Below are 26,838 nucleotides of genomic sequence, written 5' to 3' on the forward strand. Positions count from 1 at the left end.
TTTAGACTGCTGCTTCATAACTGGTGTTTCTGGTGAGCCTGCAGGCTCACCAGAAACATGGGGCATCAAGCTCCATACAGATATCTGTTATGTGATATCATAATCTGTCCACCAATCGTGATGCACAGAATCAGCACACGCCCACACCACAGCCACACACAGTGTAGATAGGCAGTATAAGCGGCGGATCTGGATGCTGCATCATGATTGGTGAATAGCAGGCAATATGCCTATATTTAAAAGGGTGGCATTTGGAGCTTCTGCTTGTTACTATTCACATTGAAAAAGGCCACTATTTGGTCCGAAAGTAGTTTGTGTATTCTATTAGTGATATTGAATGTTTTTTAACCCCTGGCTTGATGCCGATGACTGCAGCTATCGGCCAGGAAACAGGGGGGTGAATGCATGCGCTTTTTATCTGACTTGATTATTACTTTGGTTGGTTGGGTTTCATTTATTATATAGAAGTTGTTTCCTCACTTTACATTTAATTATTAAAAGTTATTTTTAATTCCTTACTACTTAGACTAGGAAAGAATGCTCATTAAACCTTAAACCTTTATGCTTTACTTATATTGATAATAATAGTGTGCCACTTGTAATCTAGGCCACAGTGTTTTACTAGTCTGGTGTAATCTTCTTATAAATTTGAAAGGTCACATATCAATTCCCATGATGCCATTAATCTTTGATACTTTGAGCATAAATACAAGGAACATAAAACATAAAACTGACATTTTCAATCCTTTGAGAGCCAAAAAAGTCGGCTAAAAATAGAGCAACCAATGTTGAATTTGGAATCCTAACTTAATAATTTGCAAAATAAAGGTAACTAGCCATATTTCATTCACATGTACAGAAGAAAGAAGGAGGCACCTCATATGGTAAATAAGTTCGGAATCAAAATTGAGAAAAATGCAGACAAAGGGCAACTCACATGTGGTAGGGCACTACTAGTAGTGCACGTGACATGGACTGGAGAACACTAATCCCTCCAGCAGGACAATCACAGGCAATACAGCTGCCTATTGGAAGAATGGCAATCAAGCTCAGCAGTGACCTTCCTACAACAGAGAAGTGCCGCATACAATCTCTGACATCATGGTCAGGTGATGGGCTGCCAATACAGCTGTCCAGTCTCCACCTCACAGACACTATGTGAAAACGCTACTGTTTGTTGTAGGCAGTGATACACAAGGGAGTAGCCATAGCAGAAGGAGTAGAGAAACTGTTCTCCATAAGATAAAAAGATCTATTAAAAGTAGCACGTTTCTTAGTGCTACTTCATTGACAGTTATTATTCCTGCCCACTATAAGTATCTTCACTTTACATGCAACACCTTTTCAGATTCCTAATCATTATAAATACATTCTATTAATGTGCTCAGCTATTCCAATATTTCATGAGATTTGCACATATTTATGTCTCTGTTTCCTGTTCAGCCAGTCATTTCTTGTATTTAGTATGGGATAAAATAAGTATTCAGCTCTCTTCTCCTCTACTTATAGGTTAATTAATCAATACTTTACCCCTTACTGGCTGACTATGTATGTTGCATGGTTGTTTACTAGCTGAGCTTTGCTGACAGCGGAAAAGCTGAGCTAATACCTCAATCACATTGATGTAATAAACTTGGATTTTGCAAAGACTTTTGATACAGTGCCACATGAGAGATTTTTGTACAAAATTTGGACTGGGAATAGCTGATATTGTTAGTTCATGGATAAATAACTCGATAAAAGACAGGGAGCAGATTGGACTAAGTTAATCAGTTGAGGTCCCCAGGGATCAGTACTGAGCCCTGTTATTTTTTAGATTTTTATAAATGACTTGTAGCAAATATCAACATTTTTATAAATGATACAAAGTTGTGTAAGGTCGTTAGGTCAGTTCAGGATGAAATTGCTATGAAAGGGGATTTACAAAAATTAGAAAAATTGCCTGGTAAATGGAAGATGAGATTTAATACTGGAAAATATAAGGTTATACAATTTGGAAGTAAAAATAAGCAGTCAACCTCTTATATAAATGGGACTAGCTTTAACAAAATAGAGGAGGAAAGGGATTTGGCTGTACTTATAGATAACAAGCTAAAATGGGTGCACAAAGCAGAGCAGTGGCTTCTAAGATGCTAAGATGCTAGCCTGTATTAAAAGAGACATTGATGCAAGGGAGAAAAGCATAATTCTGTCACTATATAAATATCTGGTAAGACCTCACCTTGAGTATGGAGTATAATTCTGGGGACTAATCTAAAAAAAAAGTTAGAAAAAGTTCAGAGAAGGGCCACAGAGCTAAAAAGGGAATGGAGCATTTAAACTATGATGATATGTTAGCCAAACTTTGTTTTCTCTAGAAAAAGACACTTGAGAGATAACATATTACCTTGTAAAAATATATTCAAGACCCATATACAGAGATTGCAGAAGCTCTATTTATTCCAAGGAAATGTTTTGTCATAATTTAATGCTAGAGGAGGTTTAGGGGCCTATCTATCAAGCTCCGGATGAAGTTTGTGGCCACGTGTTTCTGGCGAGCCTGTAGGCTCGCCAGAAACACCAGTTATGAAACAGCAGTCTAAAGACTGCTGCTCCATAACCTGTCCGCTTGCTCTGCGCAGGCGGACAGATATTGCCGGAATTCAACCCGATCGAGTACGATCGCGTTGATTGACACCTCCCTACTACTGATGTTGCGAACCTAAAAATTTGGGTTCGTGAATGGCGAACGCAAACTTCCACAACTGTTCGCAAACGGGCGAACCGGGCGAACCACCATAGACTTCAATAGGTAGTCGAATTTTAAAACCCACAGGGACTCTTTCTGGCCACAATAGTGATGGAAAAGTTGTTTCAAGGGGACTAACACCTGGACTGTGGCATGCCGGGAGGGGGATCCATGGCAAAACTCCCATGGAAAATTACATAGTTGATGCAGAGTCTGGTTTAAATCCATAAAGGGCATAAATTACCTAACATTCCTAAATTGTTTGGAATAACATGCTTTAAAACATCAGCTATGATGTTGTATCGATCAGGTAGTGTAAGGGTTACGCCCGCTTCACAGTGCGCAGTGTAGGTGATATACCTGCCCTGACCATGCTTTGCAGACCAGGTATCAGTGGTCAGATGAACCCTTGCCCCAACACTGTGTGCCAGACATGCCATTATAGCAGACTTATATGGCTTTGGCATCGCTTTTTGGTAATTAGAAGGCTGCTAAATGCCACTACGCACCACACGTGTTTTATGCCCAGCAGTGAAGGGGTTAATTCGGGAGCATGTAGGCAGCTTGTAGAGTTAATTTTAGCTTAATTGTAGTGTAGTAGACAACCCAAAGTATTGATCTAGGCCCATTTTGGTATATTTCATGCCACCATTTCACCGCCAAATGCGATCAAATAAAAAAAATTGTCAACTTTTTCACAAACTTTAGGTTTCTCACAGAAATTATTTACAAACAACTTATGCAATTATGGCATAAATGGTTGTAAATGCTTCTCTGGGATCCCCTTTGTTCAGAAATAGCAGACTTATATGGCTTTGGCGTTGCTTTTTGGTAATTAGAAGGCTGCTAAATGCCGCTGCGCACCACACGTGTATTATGGCTAGTAGTGAAGGGGTTAATTAGGTAGTTTGTAGGGAGCTTGCATGGTTAATTTTAGCTTTAGTGTAGAGATCAGCCTCCCACCTGACACATCAGACCCCCTGATCCCTCCCAAAGAGCTCCCTTCCCTCCCCCACCCCACAATTGTCCCCGCCATCTTAAGTACTGGCAGAAAGTCTGCCAGTACTAAAATAAAAGGTTTTAAAATATTTTTTTTGCATATTTACATATGCTGTGGTGTAGCATCCCCCCTTAGCCCCCAACCTCCCTGATCCCCCCCAAAACAGCTCTCTAACCCTCCCCATCTGCCTTCTTGGCAGCCATCTTGGGTACTGGCAGCTGTCTGCTATTATTTCACAGTCAAAAAAGTGTTGTTGTTTTTTAAACCTACACTACTGTTACACAATATATGAGTGGTGGCACTGGGCAAGTGGGCACAGTATACTCTGTGAGCCTGACACACACGCTGGCAGGCAGGCAACTGCAATTAGATTACAAAGGGAAAAAAAAGACATGTTCTAGCCCTAAAAAGGGCTTTTTGGGGTGCTGTCCTTACAGCAGAGATCAGATGAGTCCTTCAGGACTGTAGTGGACACTGAATACACTAGCCTAGCTATTGATTTCCCTATTAAATCATCAGCAGCTACACTGTCCCTCCTCTCTCTAAGAATGCAGTTTCCAAATGAATCTAAAATGGATGCTGTCCAGGAGGTGGGAGGGTCTGGGAGGGAGGGTCTGCTGCTAATTGGCTGTAATGTGTCTTCTGACTGTGAGGTACAGGGTCAAAGTTTACTCAATGATGACGAATAGGGGGAGGATCGAACATCGCATATGTTCGTGTTCGCCCGCCGCGGCGAACGCGAACATGCTATGTTCGCTGGGAACTATTCACCTGCAAACTATTCGAGACATCACTACTCCCTGCTGATTGGCCGCAAGTCTGCATGGGGCGGCGTTGCACCAGCAGCTCTTATGAGCTGCTGGTGCAATGCTGAATACGGAGAGCGTATAGTTGATGTCTGTCGGACCTGATTCGCACTGTCGGATCAGGTCCGACAGACATTTATTAAATATGCCTCATAATCTCCATAAATTTAAACATATTTTTCCCTGTAAGAGCAATAAAATTTTGGAACTCATTGCGTAAGGAGATAGAGAATGCCAATACCTTAAATATATTTAAAAATTGATAAGATACATTTCTGGCTTAAACATTAATGGATATGATTTATTGTGTTAAATAGGTCACCTTTTTAATGGGATTAATTTAAGATCAGTTGGAGCTTTTATTGTAAATCAGGAAGGATCTGTATAGGTGAACAATCAGTTGACGTACAGGGTACGTTAGCGGGTCGTAAGGGGTTAAACACCCACACACATTAATTTATATAAGGTAATAAGGTTTACCTGGTTTTATGACTGTAACAATCTTTGAAGGAGATGTGTTGCAAATTCTGAGCAGGTTTTGATTGGATACAATTCTGAGTAAAGTGTAGCGTACACAGGTAGAAACATCAAAATATATCATTTTTGGATGCAATTGCTTGTGTTAAATGGGTTGGCGCTTTCTAATTTGTATTACCCCTTTAACTGCAGTTATTTCCACCCGTATTGAGCTATTTTGCAGTGTTTAGATGCTGATTATATTTGGGCCCTACTGTAGGACATTTTCAGTGAGAAACCCACTTATATTATATATCTTTATTTTAGGTGACCCAGAAGATTCCACCTATACCATTATTCTATGTATATATCATGACATGTAAGAAACCTGCAACAAAAAGTTTGAAAATGCCTTTTTTTATTAAAATTTTAATAAACAAGCTTATAAATAATAATGTGTTTGTGTTTTTTCCTGCTAAACATTATTTATATGTTGTGCTTAAACACATGTCTGTACTACAATTTTTTTAAAAACAGTATTTATACTTAAAACCCCACCCACCATTTGAGAGAGCATGACATTACCTTTCAAACTGTAGGGCTTGTATTTTTCTAGGACCTAAAGGAGCTGAGATTAAGGGGTTTGATCAATAGCTCTTCCATCCAGCTCCCTTAAGCCCACTTTTCTTTGCTGATACTTTTAGGTATCCAGGGCATGTTGACATCACCACCCACATGTGTGATGATGTCACCAGCACCATTGGATTACTTGTGTGATGCTGAGCCCTAGACCACCAGGGATTAGGTAGGAGTTTGAGGGGGCTGCAATGAGTTCTGAGAGCACCCCCCTTCATGACAACACATGGTCATCATCTGCAGTAAATACAAAGTATGGATGACAAAGGGTTAATTAGGCTTGTGCATTTGTTTCATTGCAAAAATAAATTTGTGACAAAAACACGGATTTTCATGACATGAATATCTTAATGAATGCAGTAACTAATTTAAAGAAAATGAACAAATACTGACGAAATCTGTCAGTACTGATTCATTTCCTTTAAATTAGCTATAGAGGGTTAAATACTTAACTCTAGCGTGTTGGAGAGCAAAACTAATCCTGAGCCTTCTTCATAGTGCCCCGGGCTATGCTAATAGGAGGCTTAACATGGCGGGACCAAGAGTCTGCGGTAAAGAAGGTTGTTTAGCAAAGGCTCTAGGATACCCCACACTAAGGTGCCTATTCAAAATCAAGGTTGAGCGCTTCTATCTTTTATTTATGCAAATTATGACACTTAGGGAAGTCTCCCTAAGTGTGATGCGGGAATCCAGACATGGACCCTTTGCTCAGTGTGCCTAGAGGGATATGGCTGCACCTCACTGACAAGGCCCACAATAGGTCGAAACGTACATCTGGGGTTTTGCTGTTTCTCTCGTTCAGAGAGGGATTGCCTGGTATTTCGGGCTGGACTGTACTGTGAAGTCAGGATCAGACTGATATGCTTCAGGAAAGTTCTTCTCTGTGAAAGGCACATATTGAGCAAAAAGAGGCTGCTTCTTGGGTGGTAATTAGCCATAGAACAAGCTATTATTCTATTGTTTGTTCCCAGGTTGAGCGCTTCTATCTTTTTATTTATCAAAATCAAACTAACCTGCAGATTTGCATCAAACCTCAACCTTAAAATTAGGTGGCAGTATTTAAAAAGACAAAACTGACTTACGCCACCTATTGCTGACTACATGAAACTTTGCACAAAAAGTTTGCGTTTGCGCATTGTTTAAAATGCTATTCAAATTCAAGCGATTTTTCATGCTTTGCTCCAAAACCCGCCATCTGCTTAGAAAAGAGCATTTCAGTTTTCAAGCAGAATAGAAGACTTGAGGCAAGACATGCAGTTCTGCCTACTATTCCTACTACTGAACATGACAAAACTGTCACAACAAATTGAGACCCCAGATGCCACCTCACATGCTTCAGTTAGGAATCTTATCTACAAATTTAAATTTATTTAAAATATATTAAACTAGTTATAAAGCCCGTTCACATAGGCTATTTTTTGCAGTACAGCGGTCCCACCCCTTGCTCTCTCTCCCCCCCTCTCTTTTGCTTTCTCTCTCCCCCTCTCTTTTGCTCTCTCCCCCTTCTCTTTTGCGCTCTCTCCCCCTCTCTTTTGTGTTCTCTCTCGCTCCACCTCTCTTTTGCTCTTGCTCCCCCTCTCTTTTGCTCTCTCTTCCCTCTCTTTTGCTCCCGCTCTCACCCCTCTCTTTTGCGTTCTCTCCCTGCTGTATTTTTCTCTCTATCCCCTCTTTTGCGCTCTCTCTCTCCCCCTCTCTTTTGCGCTCTCTCTCCCCCCTCTCTTTTGCACTCTCTCTTTTGTGCTCCCTCTCCCCCCTCTCTTTTGTGCTCTCTCTCCCCCTCTCTTTTGCACTCTCTCTCTCCCCCCTCTCTTTTGCACTCTCTCTCTCCCCCTCTCTTTTGCGCTCTCTCCCTCCCCTCTCTTTTGCTCTCTCTCTCTCCCCCTCTCTTTTGCTCTCTCCCCCCTCTCTTTTGCTCTCTCTCTCCCCCTCTCTTTTGCACGCTCTCTTCCCCCTCTCTTTTGCATGCTCTCTCTCCCCCCCTCTTTTGCTCTCCCCCTCTCTTTTGCTCTCTCTCTCTCCCCCTGTCTTTTGCTCTCTCCCCCTCTCTTTTGTGCTCTCTCTCCCCCTCTCTTTTGCACTCTCTCCCCCATCTCTTTTGCACTCTCTCCCCCCTCTCTTTTGCTTTCTCTCTCCCCCCCCTCTCTTTTGCTCTCTCCACCTCTCTTTTGCTCTCTCTCCCCCTCTCTTTTGTGCGCTCTCTTCCCCCTCTCTTTTGCGTGCTCTCTCTCCCCCCTCTCTTTTGCTCTCCCCCTCTCTTTTGCTCTCTCTCCTCCCTCTCTTTTGCTCTCTCTCCCCCTTTTTTGCTCTCTCCCCCCTCTCTTTTGCTCTCTCTCTCCCCCCTCTCTTGCTCTCTCTCTCCCCCCTCTCCCTCTCTCTCTTTCTCACCCTCTATTTTGCTTTCTCACTCCCCCTCTCTCTCCCCGTCTCTCCCCCTCTCTTTTGCTCTCTCTCCCTCTCTCTTGCTCTCTTCCCCCTCTCCCCCTCTTTTGCTCTCTCTCCTCCTCTTTTACTCTCTTTCTCCCCCTCTCTTTTGCTCTCTCTCTCCCCCCTTTCTCTCTATCCCCCTCTCTTTTGCTATCTCTCCCTCCCCCTCTCTCTCCCCCCATCTCTCTCCCCCTCTCTTTTGCGCTCTCTCCTGCTCTCTTTTGCTCTATCTCCCCCTCTTTTGCTCTCTCTCTCCCCCCTCTCTTTTGCTCTCTCGCCCCTCTATTTTTCTTTCTACCCTCTCTTTTGCTCTCTCTCCCCCTCTGTTTTTCTCTCTCTCTCCCCCTCTCTTTTGCTCTCTCTTTTTTCCCCCTCAATTTTTCACTCTCCTCCTCTCTTTTGCTCTCTCTTCCCTATCTTTTGCTCTCTCTTCCCTCTCTTTTGCTCTCTCTTCCTTCTATTTTGCTCTTTCCCCTCTCTTTTGCTCTCTCTGCCCTCTCTTTTGCTCCCTCTCCCCTTTCTTTTGCCCTCTCTCCCCTCTCTTTTGCTCTTTCCCCTCTCTTTTGCTTTCTCTCTCCCCTCTCTTTTGCATTCTCTTTCCCCTTTCTTTTGCTCTTTTTCACATCTCTTTTACTCTCTCCCCTTCTCTTTCTCTCTCCCTCCCCCCTCTCTTTGGATCTCTCTCTCTCGCACATGCACGTCCATGCCAGACTCGACCACGCCTGCTCACGTCTGACCACGCCCACTCACGCCCACCATTGTCATGCTGCAGACAGCAGGTCAGGTACACTCTAAGTAAAAAACAAAACAAATTGTTATATACAAACAATAATAACTCCAATAAAACAATAGGTTTAAAATATATAAATATTACATTTTTATGGCTTTCTGCATATATAGCTATTATACTTAAGTTTAAAGATATATTCATGTATTAATGTGAAAGGAATATAAGGGAAAGATTCTAGAGTGGGATAGGGATATCTCTGTTCAAAAAATGGATTTTTTTTTATTACAGTATATACACCATTACAGCAGGTGAGACTAGTAACCAATTACCATTGTCACTTAGGGCAGGTGAAAACATTGTTAAAGAACATTGAACGATTTTAACTACGGATGAAAGATTGCAGAAAAAATAGGTGACCTCCCAAGAATTACAGCTAAAAGGGCACCTAGCCTACATGACAAACTAGTACATAGCAATTTTAACTCTAAAACCCCAAGTAACAGATTACATAACCACAAACCAATAGGAAACTTTCCTTGTGGCAACTGTGTAACATTTACAGTAAATGATAAAGAAACATGCAAAATCATATATCTCTTCAATTGTAATGCATAAGGGTTGTTGTACCTTCTGTCATGTTCTTGCCCTTGGTTCTATGTTGGAAAAACTAAAAGAAGCTTTCAAGATAGAATCAAAAAGCATAGAGATGACATCAAGAATTAAAAAAAAACACTAGTAGTGTAGCAAGACACTTTTCAGCCTTTCATGAATCCAATCCAGACTGCCTAAAATGTATAGGCAAAAACATGGGAATAAAAAATGGAAGAGGGGGAGATAAAGTTAAATGCTTTTTGAGAAAAGAGTGTAAATGGATTTACCGCCTCTCCACAATAGCCCCAAGGGGTCTTAATGAAAAATTAGACTATGCATGTTTTTTCGGGTAATATAACTTTAGACTTAGGATTTGTATAGGGTATAAACATTTATGAGATTTTAACATATATATATATATATTTTTTCTAAGAACTTATGTTCCATTTTTCTTCCTTTAGTGGAAGTTACAATACATCTGTACCTTAGGACAGTGGAGTAGCATCAGTAATTCTTTGGGGTCATAACCACTAAATTAAAAAAAGGTACTGTACTAAATGTACTAAGTAACCTTTCTGGGCATGCCCTTTTTAAATGTAGGATACCTTTTTTGAATTTTAATATAGAGTATCGGTTACAAAAACAAAAATGTAAATGCAAAACTTATGTTCGCTTCTATATATTTAATGAGTTTACTGAGAACTTAGTTAAAAATGTCAAGACAAAAGCAGTTGTGCAGGTGTGTAAATAGGTGTGGGATTCACAATATAGTAGTAAACTGAATTTTAATATGTTGATACTGGTTTTAAAGTTCACCTATAAAGGGAGGAGCAAATTGAGCTTTACATTTGGCTCCAATCAATGGTTGCATTAGCCCTGACAAAGCCCCGGCAATAGTTTCTGAGAGGGTGAAATGTGCATTGGCCATTGGTGACTACAGTCACATGTAGTAGGAGTAAGAGATATGAACACCAGAGACTGTTCAAGTCGAGAATTGGACAGATCAAATCTTTATTTGAAAAGTTCCTTAAAATAATAAAAGTATTGTAGCCGGCTTCTTCCACCTAAGATGCAAGCCAAGATGCTAAAACTTGTATACTAATATGTGGAGCTAAGAGGAATATTGAGCACATTAAGTGGGATTGTCTGTATGATGAATACTACCACTGCACACAGGTATTGGCGTTGCTCATCTTTTTTGTTATAAGAAAAACTTTACCATAACAAGCACCTCATATTTACTTGGGAACACTAAACATTTGAGATGAACTTTAACTTTGCTTGCTGCTAGACACGGAATACCATTGAAACTGTATGCACACTCCAGACATTTAAGAGTTCCTGATAAGAGTTTTATGTTAAGATTTTGAAATGCCTATAATGCTTTAGATGTCTCAATATACAGTGGGGCAAAAAGTATTTAGTCAGTCACCAATTGTGCAAGTTCTCCCACTTAAGAAGATGAGAGAGACCTGTAATTTTCATCATAGGTATACCTCAACTATGAGGGACAAAATGTGGAAACAAATCCAGACAATCACATTGTCTGATTTGGAAAGAATTTATTTGCATATTATGGTGGAAAATAAGTATTTGGTCACCTACAAACAAGCCAGATTTCTGGCTCTCACAGACCTGTATCTTCTTCTTTAAGAGGCTCCTATGTCCTCCACTCATTACCTGTATTAATGGCACCTGTTTTAACTTGTTATCAGTATAAAAGACACCTGTCCACAACCTCAAACAGTCACACTCCAAACTCCAACCTAAAGAGCTGTCGAAGGACACCAGAAACAAAATTGTAGACCTGCACCAGGCTGGGAAGACTGAATCTGCAATAGGCAAGCAGCTTGGTGTGAAGAAATCAACTGTGGGAGCAATAATTAGAAAATGGAAGACATACAAGACCACTGATAATCTCCCTCGATCTGGGGCTCCATGCAAGATCTCAGCCCGTGGGGTCAAAATGATCACAAGAACGGTGAGCAAACATCCCAGAACCACACGGGGGGACCTAGTGAATGACCTGCAGAGATCTGGGACCAACGTAACAAAGGCTACCATCAGTAACACACTACGCCGCCAGGGACTCAGATCCTGCAGTGCTAGACGTGTCCCCCTGCTTAAGACAGTACATGTCCGGGCCCATCTGAAGTATTCTAGAGAGCATTTGGATGATCCCGAAGCAGATTAGGAGAATGTCATATGGTCAGATGAAACCAAAGTAGAACTGTTTGGTAGAAACACAACTCGTGTTTGGAGGAAAGAGAATGCTGAGTTGCAACATCATGCTTTGGGGCTCTTTCTCTGCAAAGGGAACAGAACAACTGATCCGTGTACATGAAAGAATGAATGGGGCCATGTATTGTGAGATTTTGAGTGCAAACCTCCTTCCATCAGCAAGGGCATTGAAGATGAAACGTGGCTGGGTCTTTCAGCATGACAATGATCCCAAAAACACCACCCGGGCAATGAAGGAGTGGCTTCGTAAAAAGCATTTCAAGGTCCTGGAGTGGCCTAGCCAGTCTCCAGATCTCAACCCCATAGAAAACCTTTGCAGGGAGTTGAAAGTCCGTGTTGCCCAGGGACAGCCCCAAAACATCACTGCTCTAGAGGAGATCTGCATGCAGGAATGGGCCAACATACCAGCAACAGTGTGTAACAACCTTGTGAAAACTTACAGAAAACATTTGACCTCTGTCATTGCCAAGGATATATAACAAAGTATTGAGATGAACTTTTGATATTGACCAAATACTTATTTTCCATCATAATTTGCAAATAAATTCTTTCCAAATCAGACAATGTGATTGTCTGGATTTGTTTCCACATTTTGTCTCTCATAGTTGAGGTATACCTATGAGGAAAATTACAGGCCTCTCTCATTTTCTTAAGTGGGAGAACTTGCACAATTGGTGGCTGACTAAATACTTTTTTGCCCCACTGTACTTACCACTTGTGCGGTGTTTGATTTCATGTAACATGAATAGCATAGATCCTATTTAGATATGGAGCAGACGCTAACCCTTCCAAAAGTTCTGTTGGGGTCTGTGATTTCTGTGAGGTGTTGCTGTCCTTACATTAAAAAAATATCAAGTACTATTCTGTAAACTTTGCACTTGTAATTTGTTTGCAATACAATGAAAGAAACAGCATAGATCCTAGTTGAATACGAAGCAAATGTTATCCCTTCTGAGAATTTGTTGGGATCTCTGATTTCCGTGAGGTGTTGCTGTTTTTGTGGTTCTACAAACTATCTGTATTTTTCTCAGCGTTGTGACTGTAAAATATGTCTGTTGAGAATATATATGTGAATGCTGATTTTAAAAGGTTTTAAACTGCACTAACCTTACTGTGATGGTGTATATACTACAATAAGAATTTTCCATTTTTTTTGCATCTGGATACATGATAATAGTTAAGAGTGCTGAATTCCCTTACTTTATGAGCAGGGATATCCCTTCCCTACTCTAGAATCTTTCCCTTATATTCCTTTTACTTTATTAATTTTGTTAAGGGTCTGCACCAAGTACATTTTTCTTTACAAGGGCTAAGGCCCATGGACAATGATATATAAATAATACTAACTTAAATGTTTTTCCCCTTTATTAGACATAAGCTCCAAAATATTATTTACCTCCTTATGATACTTTTTCTCTAATATATACATCTCTCTCTCTCTTTCTCTCTCGCTAGAATCAAATCTTTTTCTTTGACAAATGTTTTTATTTTGCAAGCATTACAGCTACAATACTCAATAAGTTTGTAACGTCAGATACACATACACATAAAAAGGTGTCATAAGGTCTTTATTACTGTAAGAATAGAATGACTGAACAAAAAAAGATTCACATCAACCACAAGGGAAACGTTATTGGCACATCTTTGTTATTTTGTGCAGTCTGATGCTATGAATATATAACATTCCATCAGCTAGATTACGAGTTTTGCGTTATGAGTGGCTTGGTAATAACTTGCAAGTTATTGCCACCATTAATAGTGCTGCTATTACAGGTTTGCAAAAACCCAGCGATATGGTTGCATTGAGCTCCATACCGCACACAAATACCAGCGCTGCTTTGAGCTGCTTTGACGTGCTCGTGCACGATTTCCCCATAGACATCAATGGGGAGAGCCGGCTAAAAAAAAGCCTAACACCTGCAATCACGGAGCGTAAAGCTACGTAACGCAGCCCCATTGATGTCTATAGGGAAACAAAATGTATGTTTACACCTAACACCCTAACATAAATACCGAGTCTAAACAACCCTAATCTGCTGCCCCCAACATCGCCGACAACTACATTACACTTATTAACCCCTAATCTGCCGCCCCCAATGTCGCCACAACCTACCTACACTTTTTAACCCCTAATCTGTCTATGGGGAAACAAAATGTATGTTTACACCTAACATCCTAACATAAATCCTGAGTGTAAACACCCCTAATCTGCTGCCCACGACATCTCCGACAACTACATTACACTTATTAACCCCTAATCTGCCGCCCCCAATGTCGCCACAACCTACCTACACTTTTTAACCCCTAATCTGCTGCCCCCAATATCGCTGCTACTATACTAAAGTTATTAACCCCTAAACCTTACTCTAAGTCTAACCCTAACGTAACCCTAACACCCACTAATTTTAGCATAATTAAAATAATTCCAAATAAAAATTACAATTAATACCTAAATTATTCCTATTTAAAAATAAATAAATACCTGTGAAATAAAACATAAAATAGCTACAATATAACTAATAGTTACATTGCAGCTATCTTAGGTTTTATTTTTATTTCACAGGTAAGTTTGTATTTATTTTAACTAGGTTGATTAGGTAGTAAATAGTTATTAACTACCTAGTTATTAACTACCTAGTAAAAATAAATACAAATTTACCTGTAAAATAAAACCTAACCTGTCTTACAGTTAAACCTAACATTACACTAAAATTAAATAAATTAAAAAAATAATAAACACTAAGGGGTCGATCCGATATAAATCGTCGCCCGCAAAAGCCAATATACGCTGATTTGGTATCCTATATACGGCGTAACCTAGAAGTTATGCGCGTATATTTCTGCCGTCGCCCGTAGTTTTTTGGGCCATAGGCAGGTATATCAAACCAGCGCAGTTTGGTATCCAATATGCAGCGTAAGGACTTACGTGGCGAAAATGGAGAAAACTTACTCCATTTTCAACTCGCCACAAAAAGCAGCCGTAAGAAGCCTTACGCTGACTATTGGAGCCCCGTAACTCCCTAAACTAACTAGAAAATAAACCTAACACCTAACGCATGCGCAATGTCTATCTCCCTGTCAACCGCGATCTTCTAAAATAAACCTAACACCTAACGCATGCGCAATGTCTATCTCCCTGTCAACCGCGATCTGCTAAATAAAACCTAACACCTAACGCATGCGCAATGTCTATCTACCTGTCAACCGCGACCCCCCCCCCCCCGAAATCCCTAATAAAGTTATTAACCCCTAAACCGCCGCTCCCGGACCCCGCCGCCATCTACATAAACTAACCCCCTACTGTGAGCCCCTAAAACCGCCGCCATCTACCTTATCTATCCCCTAATTAGAACCCCTTACACCGCTGTCATCTACCTTATCTATTCCGTAATCTGACCCCTTACACCGCCGCCACCTATATAAAAATTATTAACCCCTAATTTAATCTACCTACCCCGCCGCCAGCTATGTTATCTATATTAACCCTAAGTATATTATAGTTAATATAGTTATTACATTATATATATTAACTATATTAACCCTAATTATATTAGGGTTAATATAGTTAATATAGTTACTATAGTATTTATATTAACTATATTAACTCTATCTAACCCTAACACCCCTAACTAAATTTATATTAAATTAATCTAATTAATTTATAAACTAAAATATTCCTATTTAAATCTAAATACTTACCTATAAAATAAACCCTAAGATAGCTACAATATAATTAATAATTACATTGTAGCTATGTTAGGGTTAATATTTATTTTACAGGTAAATTGTTAATTATTTTAACTAGGTATAATAGATATTAAATAGTTATTAACTATTTAATATCTACCTAGTTAAAATAATTACCCAATTACCTGTAAAATAAATCCTAACCTAAGTTACAAATACACCTACACTATCAATAAATTTAATAAACTACAAACATCTATCTAAAAATACAATTAAATTAACTAAACTAAATTACAAAAAAAACAAACACTAAATTACAAAAAATAAAAAAAAGATTACAAGATTTTTAAGCTAATTACACCTATTCTAAGCCCCCTAATAAAATAATAAACCCCCAAAATAAAAAAAATTCCCTGCCCTATTCTAAATTAAACAAATTTCAAAGCTCTTTACCTTACCAGCCCTTAAAAGGGCCTTTTGTGGGGCATGCCCCAAAGAATTCAGCTCTTTTGCATACAACAAATACAATCCCCCCCCCCATTACAACCCACCACCCACATACCCCTATTCTAAAACCACCCAAACCCCCCTTAAAAAAGCCTAACACTACCCCCCTGAAGATCTCCCTACCTTGTCTTCACCACACCGGGCCGAACTCCTGATCCGATCCGGGCGATGTCTTCCTCCAAGCGGCAAAGAAGAATTCTTCCTCCGGCGATGTCTTCCTCCAAGCGGCAAAGAAGAATTCTTCCTCTGGCGACGTCTTCCTCCAAGCGGCAGCAAAGTCTTCATTCTTCCGGCGGCATCTTCAATCTTCTTTCTTCGCTCCGCCGCCGCGGAGCATCCATCCAGGCCGACGACTGAATGACGAATGAGGTACCTTTAAATGACGTCATCCAAGATGACGTCCGCCGAATTCCGATTGGCTGATAGGATTCTATCAGCCAATCGGAATTAAGTTAAAAAAATCTGATTGGCTGATTGAATCAGCCAATCAGATTCAAGTTCAATCCGATTGGCTGATCCAATCAGCCAATCAGATTGAGCTCGCATTCTATTGGCTGATCGGGGTGTTAGGATTAGGGGTGTTAGGGTTAGATAGAGTTAATATAGTTAATATAAATACTATAGTAACTATATTAACTATATTAACCCTAATATAATTAGGGTTAATATAGTTAATATATATAATGTAATAACTATATTAACTATAATATACTTAGGGTTAATATAGATAACATAGCTGGCGGCGGGGTAGGTAGATTAAATTAGGGCTTAATCATTTTAATAGAGATGGCGGCGGTGTAAGGGGCTTACATTAGGGGTTAATAATTTTAATATAGATGGCGGCGGTGTTAGGGGCTCACTTTAGGGGGTTATAGATATAATATAGCTGGCGGCGGGGTACGGGAGCGGCGGTTTAGGGGTTAATAACTTTATTAGGTTGCGGCGGGGTACGGGAGCGGCGGTTTAGGGGTTAATAGCTTTTTTATTGTTAGGCTAGTGAGGGGGGATAGCGGATAGAGGGTTAGACGTGTCGGGCTATGTTAGGGAGGCGTGTTAGACAGTGCGGGCTATGTTAGGGAGGCGTGTTAGACAGTGCGGGTGTTTTAGACTTTAGTCAGGTTTTATAGGCGCCGGCAGTTTCTAACGTGCCGTAAATCACTGGCGACGCCAGAAATTTGTACTTGCGCAGATTTCTGGACATCGCTGGTTTGTCAGACTTACGGCACGTTAGCATCTGACGGCGCCATATATGGGATAGCTCGAGTTGCGAGCTGAAACTGCGGGCGACGCCGGTTCCCTCGCTTGCGCCGCAAACTGCGATCTATATCGGATCGCGCCCTAAATTACACAAAATAAAAATGAAATGATCAAATATTTAAACTAATTACACCTAATCTAATAGCCCTATCAAAATAAAAAAGCCCCCAAAATAAAAAAAACCCTAGCCTACACTAAACTGCCAATAGCCCTTAAAAGGGCATTTTGCGGTACATTGCCCCAAAGAAATCATCTCTTTAACCTGCCACCTACCTACACTTATTAATCCCTAATCTGCCACCCCCAATGTCGCCGCCACTTACCTACACATATTAACTCCTAATCTGCCGCCCCCAATGTCGCCTCCACCTTCCTACACTTATTAACCCCTAATCTGCCGCTCCCAATGTTGCTGCCACCTACATAAATGTATTAACCCCTAGACCTGCCACCCCCAACGTCATCACCACTACTATACTAAAGTTATTAACCCCTAAACCTCTGGCCTCCCACATCACTAACACTAAATAAATATATTAACCCCTAAAGCTAACCCTAAGTCTAACCCTAACCCCCCTAACTTTAATATAATAAAATAAATCTAAATAAAACTTACTATTATTTCCTAAATAATACCTATTTACGACTAAATACTTACCTGTAAAATAAACCCTAAGATAGCTACAATATAACTAATAGTTACATTGTAGCTATCTTATGTTTCATTTTTTTTTTCACAGCTAAGTTTGTATTTATTTTAACTAGGTTGATTAGTTAGTAAATAGTTATTAACTATTTAGTAACTACCTAGTTAAATTAAATACAAATTTACCTGTAAAATAAAACCTTACCTGCCTCACACTAACACCTAACATTACAATAAAATTAAATAAATTAAATTTAAAAAATACATTTATCTAAATTACAAAAAATAATAAACACTAAATTACACAAAATAAAAAAAGAAATTATCAAAAATAAAAACGAATTACTCCTAATCTAATAGCCCTATCAAAATAACCCCCCCTCCCCAAATAAAAAAAACCCTAGCCTACACTAACCTGCCAATAACCCTTAAAAGGACCTTTTGCAAGGCATTGTCTCAAAGAAATCAGCTCTTTTATCTGTAAAAAAATAATAATACAAACAGCCCCCCAACAGAAAAAAAACCCCACCACAAAACCAAACCCCCCCAAATAAAATCCTTCTGATTGGCTGATAGATAGAATTCTATCAGCCAATCAGAATTAAAGGGTAAACAATCCTATTGGCTTATGCAATCAGCCAATAGGATTGAGCTTGCATTCTATTGGCTGTTCCAATCAGCCAATAGAATGCAAGCTCAATCCTATTGGCTGAATGGATCAGCCAATAGGATTGAAGCTCAATCCTATTGGCTGATTGAATCAGCCAATAGTATTTTTCACCTTTAATTCCAATTAGAATTAATTCCAATCGGAATTCAAGGGACGCCATCTTGGAAGACGTCCCTTAAAGGGAACCTTCAGTGTACGGTTGGGACCGTATGAAGAGGATGCTTGAAGATGGAGCCGCTCTGTGTCAGAAGGATGAAGATAGAAGATGACGTCTGGATGAAGACTTCTGCCCGCCTGGAGGACAACTTCTTACCGCTTGGATGAAGACTTCTCCCGGCTTCGTTAAGGACTTTTTGCCGCATTAATGAAGACTTCTCCAGGCTTCGTTGAGGACTTCTTGCCTCTTGGATGAAGACTTCACCGGCTGGATGAGGATGGATATCCGGTCTTCAAAAACTGTAAGTGGATCTTCGGGGGTTAGTGTTAGTTTTTTTTAAGGGTTTATTGGAGGGTTTTATTTTTAGATTAGGGACTCTGGGCACCGTAAAAAAGCTAAATGCCCTTTTAAGGGCAATGTCCATACAAATGCCCTTTTCAGGACAATGGGGAGCTTAGGTTTATTTAGATAGGATTTTATTTGGGGGGTTTGGTTGTGTAGATGGTGGGTTTTACTGTTGGTGAGTGTTTGTATTTTTTTTACAGGTTAAAGAGATGATTTCTTTGGGGCAATGTCCCGCAAAATGCCCTTTTAAGTGCTATTGGCAGTTTAGTGTAGGCTAGGGTTTTTTTTATTTTGGGGGCTTTTTTATTTTGATAGGGCTATTAGATTAGGTGTAATTAGTTTAAATATTTGATCATTTCATTTTTATTTTGTGTAATTTAGTGTTTATTATTTTTTTAATTTATTTAATTTTAGTGTAATGTTAGGTTTAACTGTAAGACAGGTTAGGTTTTATTTTACAGGTAAATTTGTATTTATTTTTACTAGGTAGTTAATAACTAGGTAGTTAATAACTATTTACTACCTAATCAACCTAGTTAAAATAAATACAAACTTACCTGTGAAATAAAAATAAAACCTAAGATAGCTGCAATGTAACTATTAGTTATATTGTAGCTATCTTATGTTTTATTTCACAGGTATTTATTTATTTTTAAATAGGAATAATTTAGGTATTAATTGTAATTTTTATTTGGAATTATTTTAATTATGCTAAAGTTAGTGGGTGTTAGGGTTACGTTAGGGTTAGACTTAGAGTAAGGTTTAGGGGTTAATAACTTTAGTATAGTAGCAGCGATATTGGGGGCAGCAGATTAGGGGTTAAAAAGTGTAGTTAGCTGGCGGCGATTTTGGAGGCAACAGATTAGGGGTTAATAACAGTAATGTAGGTTGCGCCGATGTTAGGGACAGCAGATTAGGGGTTGGCCGGACAGGCAAACTCGTAGTACCAGCGCTGTGGAAGTCCTTTTGAAAAGGGACTTTTTGAAAGGTGCGGTAGTTACATTGCATTACAGCTATACCTTCAACACCTGTAATACCAACAGTAGTGAAAAAGAGCCATAGCGCTGCTTTTTCCCTCCCAATGCACAACTCGTAATCTAGCCGCATATTAGTTGCTTACATATATCTTCATTACACTACTATGATATATTGGAAAATATATCGTAAGAAAAAAGGTGCAAAATTTACTTTGTTTTAACTGTTCCATGTAAGGCAACAAATATTTAAAGTAAAGATAATTTCACCTTTTTGCAAAGGCACAAACTAGAAAAAAACTGCCTATTTAGTTTTGTTTTCAGCCTAAAGCACAAAATTGTAAAACAAAAGGTTGTAAAAAAGGACTTTTTAAAATATTTTTTCCTATTAACTGCCTATTCAAAATCAAGTGATTTGTGTCAAAAATTGCCTCAAATTCCACGTCCATATGCCTGAATTTGTTTCCATTAGCTTAGCTGTAAAGGGTTAAATATTTACCTCTGACGCGCTGGAGAGCCAGGCTCTGGGAAGAAAGCTCGGGATTAGCGCAGCTCTCCAGCTCGCTTAATGTAAGTATAACACTAAAGGTGACTTTTTTTTGCTTGTAGCAAAGGAACATTTTCATTGGTTTAACAAAAATGATGGTAAATGTTCCACAAATATTCAATTTTCATTTAGTTTTAAACAAAATAAATGCTGAAAAGTGCAGCAGACAAATATTCGTAAAACTACATTTTCTGAATATTCGTTCTGAAAGATTAATCTGAAACAAATTTTTCACTGCTACACAAGTCTAATGTTAGGACAAATGACAGCTTCTGTATTGTAAATCCAACTGGAAATGTGTAGGTTGAACACAATGGACATTTGTCTTTTATTAATCTCATTTACTATGTCACTATGTTAGGGCTAAATTACGAGTGGAGCACAAACAGTAGCGTGCAAGCAATATTGGGTTTATTGTGGGTGTTTGCACGCATCGGAATAGTGCGCATAATACAAATTGAAAGTAAACACGTTTGTTCAGGTGCAATTGAATTTAACGCTTGCCAGAGTTCTGGTTAACTGCTATGCTAGAAGTTGTACAAAAACATTTTAAAAAAAAAAACATTTAAAAGTGTACAAAAAAGTTATAAGTAGTGGACTCAAACATATGAGGATTGCAAAGGGCATCTATGGATTATTTAGAATATTATTTAGAATATTTGACAGCATGTTGTACAAACAAATGTTTTCCATTCCTGTGTTCCTCACATAGATATAAAGGACATTATCCTGTAGATGAAGAACATTTGAATGGGACATATGTACAGTAAATATACAGTGAAACAAATCTAAACACATACATATATGTGTATAAACATATATACAAATATATAAGTGCATTAGAGCCCTTTGCAGTTAAGTAGCTGAAAACACGTAAAATAATTTTTAGGCAATATTCAGAATTAGTAAAGTGTTTAACTGTGTTTGTAATGTAAATATTTCACATTCCAATATTCTTCACATAGGGGAATGTGTTCTAAGTATTTCAAATAGATTTTCCTATATATCTTTAACTATCTATACCTATATACAATTTTATATATATATATATATATATATATATATATATATATATATATATGTGTGTGTGTGAAACATTAATATTTCATGTCTGGTTAGCACACTTCAGAAAATGCGATTGGGTTTGCACACAAATATTTTTTTTTAATCTTTTGTGCTCCTTCAAAGTCTATGGGAGAATAAGTTAACACAATCACAATTGAGTGCATTTAACGCACAAGCATGAGTGATAATTAGCACTCCCCTCATAATCTAGCCCTTAGTATGTTATATCTTCATTTTGGAATAAATACCACTTTTCGGGAAGAAATTGAGTGTTTTTTTTTAACTATGATTTATCTTTTAATTTTAATTTTCTGAACACTGAGTATGAGTCTCATCTGAAATAGAAAGTTAAGCTAGCATCTTGTTTTATGGTAGAACTGAAATAAAGATTCATAAAACATTTGATATATATATACTGTACATATATATATATATATATATATATATATATATATATATATATATATATATGTATATATATATTTCTCACAGCGCTAATGAAAGACAAAAAGTAAATATAATTATAGACATAATTTTTTCTGATGTTTGAGTTTTTGCAAGGCTGTTCTAACTTCTTTGTTCCTTAATGTATAAATCAATGGATTCAACATTGGTGTAAAAATCATATAAAAAACAGCATTTATCATATCAGAATCTGAGGATTTTGACTTAGGTTTCATGTATGCGGCCATTGCTGAACCATAAAATATTATTACAACTATGATATGGGACCCACAAGTTGATAAGGCTTTTTGCTTTCCAGCAGAGGTGGTAATTTTTACTATAGCTGAAATAATTCTGATATATGATATAATAATAAAAGTAACTGGAATCATAAGTACTAACACACCAGCTAGAAACACAACAAATTCAATTACACTAACATCAACACATGCTAATGCCAGGATTTCTGGCACTTCACAAGCAAAATGTTTAATTTGATTGTTACCACAAACATTGACATTCATTGTAAGTACAACATGAGGAATGGACAAGAGAAATCCACATATCCATGTGCAAGACGCAAGCTTGATACATACAGACTGATTGATCATGTTGGTGTAACGTAATGGATAACATATAGCTACATATCGATCATAAGCCATTATTGCCAGCAAAACACATTCAGTGACCCCTAATGAGAGTGTGAAGTACATTTGAGCTGCGCATTCTCTAAACGAAATAGCTCTTTTTGCGGACAACAAGTCTCTTAACATTCTTGGGACCATTGATGACGAATAACAGATATCAACAAAAGATAGGTTAATGAGGAAAAAATACATAGGGGTCTGAAGACTTTTATCAGTTATAGAAACAATAATGATTAGCAAGTTTCCAACTAAAATGATTAAATAGATAAACAAGAAGATTACAAAGAGGGAAATATATGTCTGTGTATTACAAGAGAATCCAAGAAGGATGAATTCCTTCACCACTGTCTCATTTTTCAACATATTTCTAAAAATAAAGAAAAAATAGAGTTAAAATTGGCCCTGATAATATTATATTTCTTACATATGACTCCATGATTATCTAAATAATATAGCTGAACTAACAAGTGTGAAACATAGGTATTTTAGAATTCTTCTATGAAAACACCATATGGCAGCTTGAGTGATTTCTTCTTACTTTTCTAAGACATTCTTATAGATAAGAAAAACTATCCTTTACATATGAAAAACAAGTAGAATCAGAAAATGGTGTGATAGTAAAATTTGAGGAAATTGCATTGTATTTATGCATATTACCTCAAAAGGAAAGTTCAAAATACACACAAATTATTTTATAGTTTCCAATAAGTGTGAAATATAAAAATAAAAATGAGGGGGGCGTGTCTAAGCCGTGAACAAGAATGGCCGCATTTCTTTGAGCTCTGGGAGATACCTAAGATATAACTTGTATATCTTCATTAAACGGCTTCGTCTACAACATATAATAAATATAAAGTTAGTTTCTACATCAAATCTGAGTCTGCTGCATGAATGACCCCAGAGACCGACTCCAGCTCCAAGTTTTCAGTGACGACCTAACAACCTGTCTGCATTGATCACCTCCAGCTTGCAATAACACCTGGTACACTCCAGACACCCTAGAAATATATAATTTGCAAGCATGGAGGAAGCCAGCTCCTTCATCTGTCGAATGCTACCGGAATTGGAGCAGAAGATGGACAGGAACTTTAATAGCTTGATCTCTATTGTAAGAGAGATACACATTGAATCGGCCATCTTAACACCGGAGATACCCGATGATGATCACAGCCTTAAGGGGAATGCCCAAGTTGAATCCCTCATGAGAGGAGATGAGCCTGTTTCCATTCCGAGAAGCACTACAATAAGCCCTAGTCTTCTTCCCCCAGCCCCCGCCATGGAAGATACGGCCGACACCAGGTGGGAGGAAAGCGGAGATAGACATACACCAGAAACAGGTGTTAGATTAGAGGAGACAGACAGCGACTCACTCTCAGAGCTCCTAACTACTACAGGATATATTATATTACTACCTGCTGGGCTCTTACTACCATTATCCTCAAACTCTCTCTATTACCCATTACAGGTCCCTCGGAAATAAGCTGTGCAGTGTGATGGCAGTACGGAGATACAGTGGAGAGCAGTTGGCCTGTTTATTGGTTGTGGGTACACAGATGGCAGCCGGACTGGGTATACACTCATGCAGGTTACCCCACAGTGGCAGTAATTTCACTCGTATGTGGCCTTGTACATATGCCCTATTTTACTTGCGGACAGGCATAGGCTAGCGTCATATAAGGAATGTACTTTCATCACTCTAATACACTTTTTAGGGTGAGGCAGGAACCCTGGACTGTTTTCCTCATGATTGCCGTACTTAATCAGAGAAGCGATTTCCTTTTGTTTACTGTGCCATATGATGCTTCTTCTGAGGCAGATGTACATGTTTTGTTGTTATTTTCCTAGGCTTTTACTTCAGAGAAGTTCCAACTGTAGTAGTTTTAACTTTTGCTCTTCCAGTCTATTGCTTATATGTCACTTGTGTAACGGCTGGGGTAGAGCCATATGCTAACTCACTTACCATTTAAGTAGAATTCTTAACATATAATTTAGGCAGAGTGATTAAGAATGCTATGTGTTATGTTTTATCCATTTTTACACGTATATCCTAGCACTTAAGTCCTACTTTTAATGTGGGTAAATGTTGCGCTTACATACTTCACTGTATAAGAGGTCAGCTGTCTATTAAGTATTATAATATATGGGCTCCCTTACTCACTCAGCCATACTGTATATCTAGAACTGGAGGGTGATAGAAATCTCTTCAAATCTAAAGAGATAGCCCGCTGTGTTATTATTATTTTTATTATTATTATCGGATATTTGTAGAGCGCCAACAGATTCCGCAGCGCTATTAACAAAGGCGGGGTACAAAAAAACAGTTATAGGGATCAAATGGGTAGAGGGCCCTGCCAAGAGTTACACTGTTGTAGTCAGCTCTTGAGAAGGTGATCAACAAACAGATGGACTCTTAAGCTTACATGCTAGGGTGGTTCAGGGGATAGCAATGGAGGAGAGGAACTGGTATAAAGAAAGGTTAGTGTAGGTTGTATGCATCCCTGAACAGTACAGTCTTTAGGGAGCACTTCAAGCTTTTAAAACTAGAAGAGAGTCTTGTGGAGCGAGGCAGAGAGGTCCCCAGGATGGGAGCCAGTCTGGAGATGAAGAGTGACTTGTAAGGAAGATGAGTCTGGCAGAGGCATTCATTAAGGATTGTAAAGGAGCTAGGTGGTAGGAGGGGAGACCAGAGAGGACAGAGTTGAAGTAATCGAGGCGGGAGAGGATGAGAGAGTGGATTAAAATCTTTGTTGTGTCTTGTGTAAGGAAGTGTCTAATTGTAGAGATGTTTTTAAGGTGGAAGCGGCAGGCTTTAGCCAAAGACTGAATATGAGGAGTGAAAGAAAGATCTGAGTCAAATGTGACCCGAGACATCGGGCATGCGGGGTAGGGGCAATGATGGACTTGTCGACAGTTATAGAGAGATTGGGGGTGAAGTGTTTTGTAGAAGGGGTGGAAATAAGGAGCTCAGTTTTGGAGAGATTTAGCTTGAGGTAGTGAGAGGACATCCAGTTGGAGATGTGAGAAAGACAGTTAGTGACACGGGTTAGCAAGGAAGGAGAAAGGTCTGGTGCAGAGAAGTAGATTTGGGTGTCGTTGGCATACAAATTATATTGTAAACCATGGGACTTTATTAGGGAACCTAACGATGACGTGTAGATTGAGAAGAGAAGGGGACCGAGGACAGAGCCTTGCAGTACTCTGACAGAAAGTGGTGACGGGGCAGAGGAAGCCCCAGAGAAGGCTACACTAAAGGTACGGTTTGACAAGTAGGAAGAGAGCCACAAGAGGGCTGTGTCACATATGCCAAAGGATTGGAGGGTTTGGAGCAAGAGAGGGTGTCAACAGTGTCAAAGGCTGTGGACAGATCAAGGAGAATAAGCAGAGAGAAGTGGCCTTTTGATTTTGCTGTAAGTAGGTCGTTGGTAACCTTAACAATTGCTGTTTCTGTGGAGTGATGGGGACGAAATTCAGATTGCAATGGGTCAAGGAGGGACTTTATTGTAAGGAAATGGGATAGGTGTGCATAAGCTAGTTTTTCGAGAAGCTTTGATGCAAGAGGGAGGAGGGAAATAGGGCGGTAGTTGGATGGGGAGGTAGGATCAAGGGAAGGTTTTTTGAGGATAGGTGTGACCAGTGCATGTTTCAGAAATGAGGGAAATATACCGGTGCTGAAGGAGAGGTTGAAAGTGTGTGTGAGTATAGGGGTAAGGGTGGCAGAGAGGGAGGGGAGTAGCTGTGAGGGGATAGGGTCAAGGGGACAGGTAGTGAGGTGAGAGCGCATTATAAGTGCCGAAACTTCTTCCTCAGTAACAGGGGAGAATGAGCTAAGTTTAAGGTTATGTGGGTTGTGGTTGATTGAGAGCATTTGAGGGGGTGAGAGAATGGAATTATGTTGATAGCTGAATTCTTTTCTGATGAAAGTGTTCAAGATGAAAGAGTATTAAAAGTGGAGAACAAACGTTTTGGGTTTGAAGAAAGATTAGAGATAAGAGTAGAGAAGTAGTGTTGCTTGTGGAAATTAAGGGCAGAGTAGTAGGAGTTCAAGATAAATTTGTAGTGTTGAAAATCAGCTGAACTCCAAGATTTTCTCCAGTGCCGCTCAGCAGTATGGGAACATCTGCGTAGGTATCGTGTCAGAGGAGTATACCAGAGCTGAGGATGAGTGTTTGATTTCCGGGCTATGGTAAGAAGGGCGAGATTGTCAAGGACGGATGTAAGGGTGAAATTATAGTGGCAGATAGATTGGTCAGGGCATGAAAAGGAGGAGAAGGATGAGAGGA

General features: G+C 39.1%; 1 protein-coding gene across 1 annotated transcript; it reads right to left on the reverse strand.

Moving 5' to 3' along the window:
• Nucleotides 1–19,245: 19,245 nt before the first annotated feature.
• Nucleotides 19,246–22,921, reverse strand: LOC128659349 (olfactory receptor 2D2-like; the record flags this gene model as incomplete). The annotated part of the gene is made up of 2 exons (XM_053713012.1): nt 22,029–22,921; nt 19,246–19,282 (listed from the first exon to the last, which is right to left on the reverse strand). Coding segments are annotated over exons 1-2 (930 nt in total), but the record flags the coding sequence as incomplete, so codon positions are not given.
• Nucleotides 22,922–26,838: the final 3,917 nt, after the last annotated feature.

The sequence above is a fragment of the Bombina bombina genome, chromosome 1, assembly GCF_027579735.1.
Source record: "Bombina bombina isolate aBomBom1 chromosome 1, aBomBom1.pri, whole genome shotgun sequence".
Classification (NCBI taxonomy): Eukaryota; Metazoa; Chordata; class Amphibia; order Anura; family Bombinatoridae; genus Bombina; species Bombina bombina.